General features: G+C 49.3%; 3 protein-coding genes across 3 annotated transcripts; all 3 read left to right on the forward strand.

Moving 5' to 3' along the window:
• Positions 1 to 5,963: 5,963 nt before the first annotated feature.
• K452DRAFT_329897 (uncharacterized protein) lies at positions 5,964 to 7,382 on the forward strand (the record flags this gene model as incomplete). Its single annotated transcript, XM_033545078.1, has 2 exons — positions 5,964 to 7,204; positions 7,322 to 7,382. The coding sequence occupies 2 exons, from the start codon at positions 5,964 to 5,966 to the stop codon at positions 7,380 to 7,382; spliced, it is 1,302 nt and encodes a 433-aa protein (XP_033391758.1).
• A 1,356-nt stretch (positions 7,383 to 8,738) lies between these two features.
• On the forward strand, positions 8,739 to 9,125 carry K452DRAFT_214030 (uncharacterized protein; the record flags this gene model as incomplete). Its single annotated transcript, XM_033536220.1, has 1 exon — positions 8,739 to 9,125. A coding segment is annotated over one exon (387 nt), but the record flags the coding sequence as incomplete, so codon positions are not given.
• A 16-nt stretch (positions 9,126 to 9,141) lies between these two features.
• Positions 9,142 to 9,588, forward strand: K452DRAFT_345146 (uncharacterized protein; the record flags this gene model as incomplete). The annotated part of the gene is made up of 1 exon (XM_033545443.1): positions 9,142 to 9,588. A coding segment is annotated over exon 1 (397 nt), but the record flags the coding sequence as incomplete, so codon positions are not given.

Below are 9,588 nucleotides of genomic sequence, written 5' to 3' on the forward strand. Positions count from 1 at the left end.
CATGCCGATCCCCCGCAAGCGCTGTGTGGATAGGTGTCCGCAGCATCACCGACTATCCGCGCCCACCATCTTGCTACGTCCCTCTTCCCTTACTAGCCCCACGATCTGCAGCTACAATCGATTCGAGGCAGACCGGGGCTCTGTTGCCGAGATGGAATGCGAATTGAACGCTTACTAATCAGATATTGACAGCTTCGCGTCCCTGAGACCTGCAAGCTGCGCCGCTTCGTGAATACCGGATCATTTAGCTTCGGTACATGCAGCCATTGTAAAAGGTGCTTGACGACGACGTATATCAAACTTGGATGGGCGGGGAACGATATTTCAAGATACTGGTTTGCAATTTGGGCTTGCTACGTCAGACACAACGCCGGCGGTGCGAGGTAGGGGAGCCGACCGGTCTCTGCGCCGATCGCGTGGAGCTGGCCGGGAAGGCGGGGAGATTGCTGTGCAGGTGACTGTGGCTTTTGGGCCTGGAGAGTGACTGCCGAAAGACCTGCTGGTGCTGTTTCTGGCAGTGCCGCCCCTGCTGCTACGTCTTCCACAGCTGGTTGTGTCGGCCAGACGGGCTCTGGCAAAAGAAAGGCTAAAGGCCAGGCCCGCAAATGTTAACAACATCTAGCAGCAACAGAACACGCTGCCCGCTGTACCAAAGATCAAATGGCTCGCAAAATGAGCACCGCAACGTCACTGCTGCATGACTTACGCCTCTGTCACCTTCCCATCTGTACACACGCCCCGTCGAAAATTAGCTCCAGCGACACGACATTACCATCTCTCGACCCTGCTTCTCAGACCCTCCTTACCTGGCGACATTCCCGCTCATGAACTGGTAGAGTAATTGGAGCAGGACTCCCTGGAACCACACCGTGGACCAGGCTGCCCGCTGTGACTACGACTTCTTCATATTCCCTACCTCGCCTCCTACACCGTCGTCTGTAGGAAATGGCCCCGCCTGCCTGTCTGGATGAGTGGCCAATTCATGTTTACGTGCATAGTCCGGCTCATCCCATCGAACGCTTAAACCGCGTGCGGCTTGCAGTGCTGTGACGGTTTGAACCAGTGCGTAACTGCGCATGTGGCCAGCGCGAATGAGTACCGGACGTCAGGACCTGACGTCAGGTTCACCGCAGCATGCGCATTTCTGCGCAGCTGCCTGGGCTACTGGCTTGCCTGTATCCAAACCTGTCCTCCCTCGCCTAGCGACTGCAACGAGCCCGTTTGTGACCGTTGCCCATCTGCTTAACTTCTGAAGTTCTGTTTAAGAAGGACGTGCAACAGCGAGATCCGCCTCATTGGGGAAGATCTTGGCATAGATGTGGACGATCCTGGACGTGCGATATAAGCTGCTGAGAGTGCTGAACCCGTACATGGCTTGGAAGATTCTTAACTGACCTTGTGGCTTGTAATGTGATGGTCTTTTCATCGTCTTTAGGTGGGTCGGTTCGTGATTTGAAACAGTAAGAGCCTGGCCATGGGGTCTTCGGTTTAGGCTGTACTGTACCTAAGGTGTTTGTGTTGCTTTCGTCCACCTGTCTGGTTGTAAAATACTATCCAGTTTGCTTTCCCTTCCTTTTGACCAAATCCTGATCCATTCGAGTCTTGTACTGGAGAGTTTCGCCAAGCTTGCTGTTTGTAAAGCCTAGTTCTCCATGCCCCGATAAATACTGTCGCCTCTCCGCTTTTTCTATTCGGCTCCAACTCTGTAACCGGATCATCGACGCCTCGTCTCTCGAGTCTGGGAATCTAACTTTACTTCAATACACTCAATATGCCTCTCGCACCATCCCACTCTCAGCCCGTCACGAACCGCCATGTTCTCAGAGCTCTTTCGTCCGCCTCTATTAGTGATCCCGACGCATCATCCGGGGTTAACGCGCTACGCCTTTGGGGAAGGTGGTCTATATCATCTTGTCAACTTCACGTTTGAAAATGTCTTGAGTATGGCCTATTAACTTACCTTTTCCCTTGTAGTCAGGTTCGCCCTTGGTGTCCTTGATAGAATGTTCATCCTTCACCAAGGCTCCTTCAAAGTCTCTTCCTTTACACTCTTCCTTCGCAGAAGCTTCGTCCTTCACTAAAACCTTCCCCCTAACAGAAGCCTCACCATTATTCTCATCGCCAGTGCCGTCGCTATCGTTACCGCTGCAACGACGACTACTTTATCAGCCGCTGAATACTCCACATGTATAAGTATTTAAGCAAGTACTTACGGAACTGGCGGCCAGCTCACCGATGAGCTTGGCGTACTCATGCTCGAATACTACGACGAGTTCCTAGGCCAATCCTTCACATCGGCCTAGTGCTTTATATCTTTTAGGGGCAAGAGTATCTTTTGGCCGACCGCAACCTTTCCGAAAGAATTTTCTACTTGTTTAACTTCGCCAGCAGCTATATCGTCCCTTGCACGCGACTCTAACTCCATATGCTTGCGCGCCGCCTCTTCATACTCGTCCCGTAGAAGTTCTACAATCGCGCCGCGGCGGTTACGGGTATGCGGATTATCTGGAACTGAGCGCCCGGTGTGGGTAAAGTGTTTATCCCAGCGCGGATATCGATGGACGGCGTGGTGTACTCGAATTGCTGCTCCTGTTGCTATTCCTAGAGAGAAGAGACCTGTTCATGGCTCTAAGTAGTTGAATCTGGCTGCTACTGGCTGGAAGCCGTGCGTTGGTGGGAACTGTTTATATTCACGCTTGCGTCCGCCTTCGGGATGTTTTAGGTAGGTATAGTGTTAATTGCGGCGCGGATGTCTTGGGGATCGGCGACTGAAGACATGGTATGGTGGTCCTGCAACGTTTGATGCTGGTCCTATTGGTCCTGGTACTGCTCGTGAGCGGTGGGTTCCTGGCTTGGAGACGATAGGACTGGCGGAGTGGGGAATGGGTGGCTTGGGGCCATAGCCGGTGTTCGCGGTGAACGAAAGGTAGAGTTACGAGTCGCGATCCAATGCGAACAAAACGGGTTTGGGAAAGTGGTTGGGAGAAGGAATGCTTTCGGGTGGAGAAGTGGGTACTTTTATAAAAACCCTTCTTGCTTTAACACCCACCTAACATGCTTTTCTTAACAGAAAACAATTTCCGATTGCTTCCATAAGTCCGTCTTTATCTGCAATGCGCATGGCCAAAGTTTGCTCCCGTTTGATTTAATTTATCATGAAGCAATCAATCCGTTTTTACAGTGATTATTTGCGAGAAACGTCCTGCTGCTTCTGCATATGCGCCGCCACGCAGATAACAAGTAACTGCTTATGCTTATACAAGGCTTCCTCTGCAGGCTGGATGGAAACACTGATGCAGTTATGTTAAGTAATCGGTTCATGTAGAAATTTAGGCCTGAATTGATCCTCAAAACACGTCACGGCACAACCATAAGCATGCGGGTATTATAGAAGCCAGTAGTAGGCTTCCAAGTGCCTCGGTTATTGGCCTGGGAAACAGCTTTAGTTGCTTGCTGAGTGTTGGCCATTATAGCAGCGCAACCGATCGCTTTCCTTACCAACCATTTGAGGGCGGCAGAGCTACCCGGAGGAGTTCAGCTTTTCCGCAAAATTCCATTTTTACCAACCACAACAACAATCGTCCATCTGCTTCCAGTAAAGAAAGTCCTCGAATCCGAAAACGAACATGTGTATATTCTATGTTGCAACATCTACTATGGGTTTTCTCTCATACACCGCAAAACCTGGGCTGAAGAACCATAATGCAAATCCTACTAAATTCAAAGACAACGGATCCGATCAACCCGTCACCCGCGAATGCGATAATCCAGTCATCAACATCAGCCGTGTCGCTTGAGATTTATAGCATAAAAGCAAAGGTGTGGTAACGGGAGGTCCTTTCCAGGCAAGGTCGGTGAGGTGCAGCACCACGCGCTCAGCCAGTGCCCGGAGTCATCCAGGGCCTGAAATATGCGCCATCACCGCAGCAACACTCCGAGCCGCCTGTAAGAGCTTAACACCCGGATAGTAAATGCTTCCTTGTGCCACTATTTTTTAGAGCTGGGGAACAAAAAGAATCGTCGAGCGAGAGTGGTCGAGCTTGGGGCATTTAAGCTTGGAGCGGCGGGTTTGGCGTTGACATAGCGTGGCGAAGGGCGTCTCTGGAGGCAGGAGAGGATGCGGGGGGTGTACGCAATCGTGGAATTGTAAGATACGAGGCTTAACGCGCCCGGGAATGAGCTGGATGCGATGGTCGGCGCGATGGAGGAGCCGTAGTGGACGTGAGCTGGTGCGGCGCCGGCGTTTTAGAGTCAAGAATGCGCGCAGAGGTCGACCTACTCTTGCAGGGCTTGTATTTAGTAATTATTGCTTCGGAAAGTGTTGCTTTGCCAGCCTAGTGCGAAGTCGCTCACAGAGGCGGACGGTGGTCGGTGACGGAAGAGGGTAGAGGCGAGTTTCACCATCGTCAACCCAAATCTCACGTGAGTTTGACTGGCGGCTAACCTCGAAAACCTTCCATTCATCTCAGCTCTATCAACCGCCTTTCCTTAATCATTCTTTAGAAAATCTATCTCTTCGTGCCCTGCCTGCTTCATCGACACCGAAGACAGAGCTGCGTCTTATGCCACCACCGGCGACGAATCCGTCAACTACATACTAGATACTCAGCCCAATAACTACCACAACCTCCGACAGCAGTATCTGAACTGCCACAAGCATCGACAATTACGTCCCTCGACAGATTAAGCCTAACCTTACACGGAAAGAGTAATTTCATACGCGCAGAACAAAGACACCGCCTAGACGCTGGGTCTAAAACTTTTCTTCATCTATTCAGTAAGACCCAACTTGAATGAACAGAACTAGTTTCCACAAGAACTACAGGGTTTAAGTGCATCAGATGAAATGGTAATGCTATAGAGCAAGAAATGTTATTACCACAAAAAGCACACGCTTATCTAGGTACTTGCGGAGGCAATGACTTACGACTTAGCAACTAGACACAGACGCCGGATTCTAGTCCGATCTGCCCATACCCTCTCTAGTACTACCCTGATGCTTAAAGCCTTTACATGTTACCTTACTCACGCTTAAATTCGGGCCTCAAGTTAGAAAAGTATATCCGCCCTATCATCCGAACCGCAAGCTTCTACCTATGTGGCCATGGCTCTTTTCGATGCCTCTTTCGATATGTCTTGTGTCCCACGAGTCTCTTTTGCACGCACTGCATACCACAAGTTTCACTTATGCTACGAGGATTGTCTGGTCAAGAGCACAAATGCACAATGCTGATTGCTACTCGCATGCGCCTTCGGTTCTTGCCAATCGGCGTTTGCAAGATGTTGTGCATGGCAGAATGTAATATAATTATCGGGATACGAGCTGGGCCGTCGTGTTTCATTGTCGTAATCCGGACGCCTTCCCACGTCTCCCACTCCTTCACCTCACACCTGCCTAAATCAAGGCATTGCAGGTCGTTCAATCCGATCTTTCCACGCCGTACAACCTTACGGGTTCACAACTACGCAGCTTACGACGCCACTGGTTACTCTTCCAGCCTTGTCTTTGGGGAGCCCATAACCACGTATAACCAAAAACTGGGAATTCGCGCCCAGGCTGCAATCCAAGTCCACGCACGGGCAGCTCGGGCTTCACAAATTACTTTTTCAACCCTGGCAAAACCGTACCATGTTTTCAGAGCCAAGCGTCACGCATGTGCGTCTTTCCGCTGCCGCTAAAGATAGCCTGCTGTACGGTAGTACAAAGATTGCCCACGATAATTCATATGCAGGTAGAACCCGATCCATTCACGTCCACTAATGCTACTGTCGTAGCTGCGCACGGACGTCGACTCTAACTTCAGGCCCTATCTACCCCGCCTCCTCTATAAGTAGCTGGCGTCTGCTAGGACCTAGCCTTCTCCAATCACATCCTGCCCTTCCTACCAATTACCCCAAAACAAAAAATTGAGAAATACCCACTCCGCTCTTCTTTTATTCAATTTCCTCTCATTCGACATACAATGAGCGACTGGTGGGACGACTTCTCAAACAACCTTGCGACCGATCTCGGCCCTCTCATCGCTCTCTTTGGTGAGACGCCAACGAAGCAGTATCTTAGCGAGTGTCTGGACTCATACGACATCACTATCTTTGCCTCATGCCCTCTTGGGATTATTACGGCCGTTGTATCGGCTATCCGTGTCTGTGGCTCGCCGTCTCTTCGAGCGTTCATCGGGCGAGCACAAGAAGGCGGAGGAAGCGCCGAAGCTGAGCTTTGTTCATCTACAAGTCGCGACGTCTGTGAGCTGTACAACAACGGTGGTATAGCCCGTGTGTTTGGTCGACCAAAACTTCTCGAATTCGTTCACGTCACTACGCCGTCTCCAGGTCATTTTGTTCCAAAGAAAGAAGGAGACAAAGGACCAACTGCAGGGATTCATACCTCCAAAGAATACTTCAACAACCTAAGTGAAGGCGATGAGTGGAGCAACTCTGGAAGCACCAAGGCATCAGATCAAGAGAACCAAAAATCAGAGACAGAGGCAAATTTCGCTCCTAATCCGAACCTCTCTCTCAATGTAGGGATTAAACCTCGAAACCGAGTGTTTTTTATTCTTGCTGCAGCCTTGGGGGTAGTTTTGCAGTGTGCTATATTACTCTGGGCTGTGATCGCGCGATACACCCTTCACTGGCTAAGGAAAGGCTTAGAAGATTACTACGCTGTCCCAATGACATTGGCTGGAACTCTATTACTCTGTACTGGGATGGCCTTATGTGCCTTTCTTATTGAGAAAAGCACGGGTGAGAGAGTTTTTACCAGAACGCCGGCTCGAGCTGAGGATCGAAAAACGGCAATCTACTGGGTACAGCCAGGAAATCAACACGTCGGTGATCAAGTCTTTGATTCATTTGCATACACCGGCAATATCGACCGCTATACAACTTCTTGGAAGAAGAACAATAACACTAGTAGGGTTCTTGTCTGGATCTTAGTGTCAATCACAATGGTTGGATTTATACTGCAGTTCCTCGGTCTAAGAGCTTGTCACTCATCTGTTGCAGTAGCGCAATTGGGTGCCACACTCTTGATGAGCCTTATTCGAGCAGTCCTTCGTACGGAACGGTTAAAGAAAGATGAAAATCATTTCGACACCAACTCAGACCAGCCAGACACTTACGAGGGCCATGAGCTGGACCAGCTCGCTTTGTGGCTGAAAGGACACAATATGAATCCTAGCAATCAGAGAGATTCCTTGGAGTGGTATATTTCGCCTTCTCCTATACTGCAAGAAGAATTACAAAAGGAGCATAAAAAGGGAATCTTAAGCAAGCGACCGAACTTACCACTAAAGACTGCTACAAGACACTTCTATTTCAGGGCCCGACTTGGAGAGTTGACTAGACTCAGCTTAGACCAGGCTCAAGGAAGTAGTGCTTAGGATGACCATCAAATTGCGGTACGCCATCTTGCCAGAGCCGTGGCTCAGGCGGTGGAAAAGACTACACAAATTCTTTTCGACGAAAGATCTGCCACTCCCGTTGTACTTTCTGAAGAATGGAACGAAGCCGATTTTCTCTTTTGGCCTCTTCCTTGTTTGACTTACTCGGACGATAAAACAGAAGATTGCCTCGTTTACTTGTCACTAAAGCGTGAGAAATCCAAGTCTGGGGTGCGGGAGAACATTTGGCGAGCAAACATTTCGGAGATCGAGGCAGCCCTCGGGCTTTGGCTTTGGTCTTTGAAATGCCGAAAGAGGCAGAGAACTGAAGATATCAGCCGACTTCTTTCTCTGGACAAAAATGACCAGGTCGACTTCGACCTATGGTGGAGGAATGGGGACAACACTATCAGAGAGTCCACATAGGCAGCTCCTTCCTATTGGAAGCACAATTCAACACAAATAAAGTTGTATAATCCACTCGAAAATCCGAACTACAGTGGACAGCGGCGTTTCGGATGGTACATTTTTCCCGCAGATCATCCTTTTCAAGACAAATTTGAGGTGCTGGAAATTTCAACTACGAATTCGCTCGTCAATGCTTGCGCTCAGGATATTTATGTGCTATTTCTGGTGGCAGCTTTACGTATGGTCGAGAATATTGGAGGCAAAACATTGATTGAACCGGCAACCCTTCATCAAGTGAACAACAACATCTCGTCGATTTTAGAAGCATTCACCAGCAGCCGGCTGGGATCCACAGGAGACGCATTCAGTTGCATATTACCAGCCCTGAAACGGCACGACCTACTACCAATAGCCGCGGATGCGCTTTCCAATGTCAGGTCTGAAGCCGAACGACTGATCGAAGCGAAAAAATGGAGAAAAGCGGAGAAGTTACTCCTTTAGGTGATTGCGCACTTTGCAACTCCAGATGGTCAGTCCGAACCAAAGGAGCTGAAAACACCCATTAGAGAAAACTTGAACGAGTACCGTCTCTCCCTGCTTCACCTTTGCGAATACTACCGAAAAGAATCCCTTTCCAGTAGCTCTGCCAGTCCTGGAATCAAGAGGATATTGTCGCTTTTGGACCGTCACGTTTCTCGGCTGATGCAATACAAACTCACCATGGAAACATCGGCTGAGGCCAAAGTTCTTCTTGCCGATGCGCTACGCTGCTATAGGAGAGCTATGTTAGCACACACACGTAGTCATGGCATGGCAGAAACGACAGAAAAACTGGAAATGCAGTTGCTTGGCAGCCAGCCCACGCCCACCATTTCCAGTATCACGCTTGACGAAGCTGTCAAGTCTCGTAACTTAACGGAAACCCTGTACCACCTTAGCAGTGTAAGAAAAGCGGGTGATAACTCCCAGGAGATGACACTCTCATACGCTGCGAAGTGGGGCTGGTACTCTATTGTCCAGAATCTTGTCGAAAACGGTTCATCAGTAGGACAAAGAGATGTGCTCGATCGTACTCCACTATCTTATGCTGCAGCAAACGGAGATCAAAACACTTTCAGCTTCCTCTTAGACAAGGATTCATTTCCTGACGCTGCAGACAAGCAAAATCGCACCGCGCTTTCCTATGCCGCAGAGAAAAACCACCTCACCATTCTAGAAATGCTCCTTAAGGACCAGAGAGTGAATGCTGAACTCAAAGATGATAAGGGAAGAACAGCTTTATGGTGGGCAGTTCGACATGGCCACGAAAAGGCAGCGCATATCATACTGCAGAAAAGTCGAGTGAAGGCAACAGAATCTTCAGATCACGAGAACATCCTCCATTAGGCAGTTGTTCATGGTATGCAAAATATTGCCGAACAAATGATTAAAAGCGGTGTCGATGTCAATGTGCAGGGAAATTATCGAGACATTAGCGCACTCGAGGCTGGATCGGCTGCAGGCCACGAGAGTATTGTTAAATTATTGCTCTCCAAAGGCGCTGATCCAAATATCCATGGGGGAGCTTTTACGAGTCCGCTAGAAGCTGCCAAAGTTTTGGGACACGAAATCATTTCTAAAATGCTTCTAGAATCGAAAGCCGATCCTCGTATTAAAGTGGATACTGGGAATTTTAAAGATATCTTAGAGCGAGAATCCGGAAAGGGGAATGAATCTATCGTCTATATTTTGCTCAACAAGGGTACCGACGTCAACGCGCAGGGCGGCAAGTACGGCAATGCTCTCTACGCTGCTTCTT

The sequence above is a fragment of the Aplosporella prunicola genome (genome assembly GCF_010093885.1).
Source record: "Aplosporella prunicola CBS 121167 unplaced genomic scaffold K452scaffold_64, whole genome shotgun sequence".
Lineage (NCBI taxonomy): Eukaryota > Fungi > Ascomycota > Dothideomycetes > Botryosphaeriales > Aplosporellaceae > Aplosporella > Aplosporella prunicola.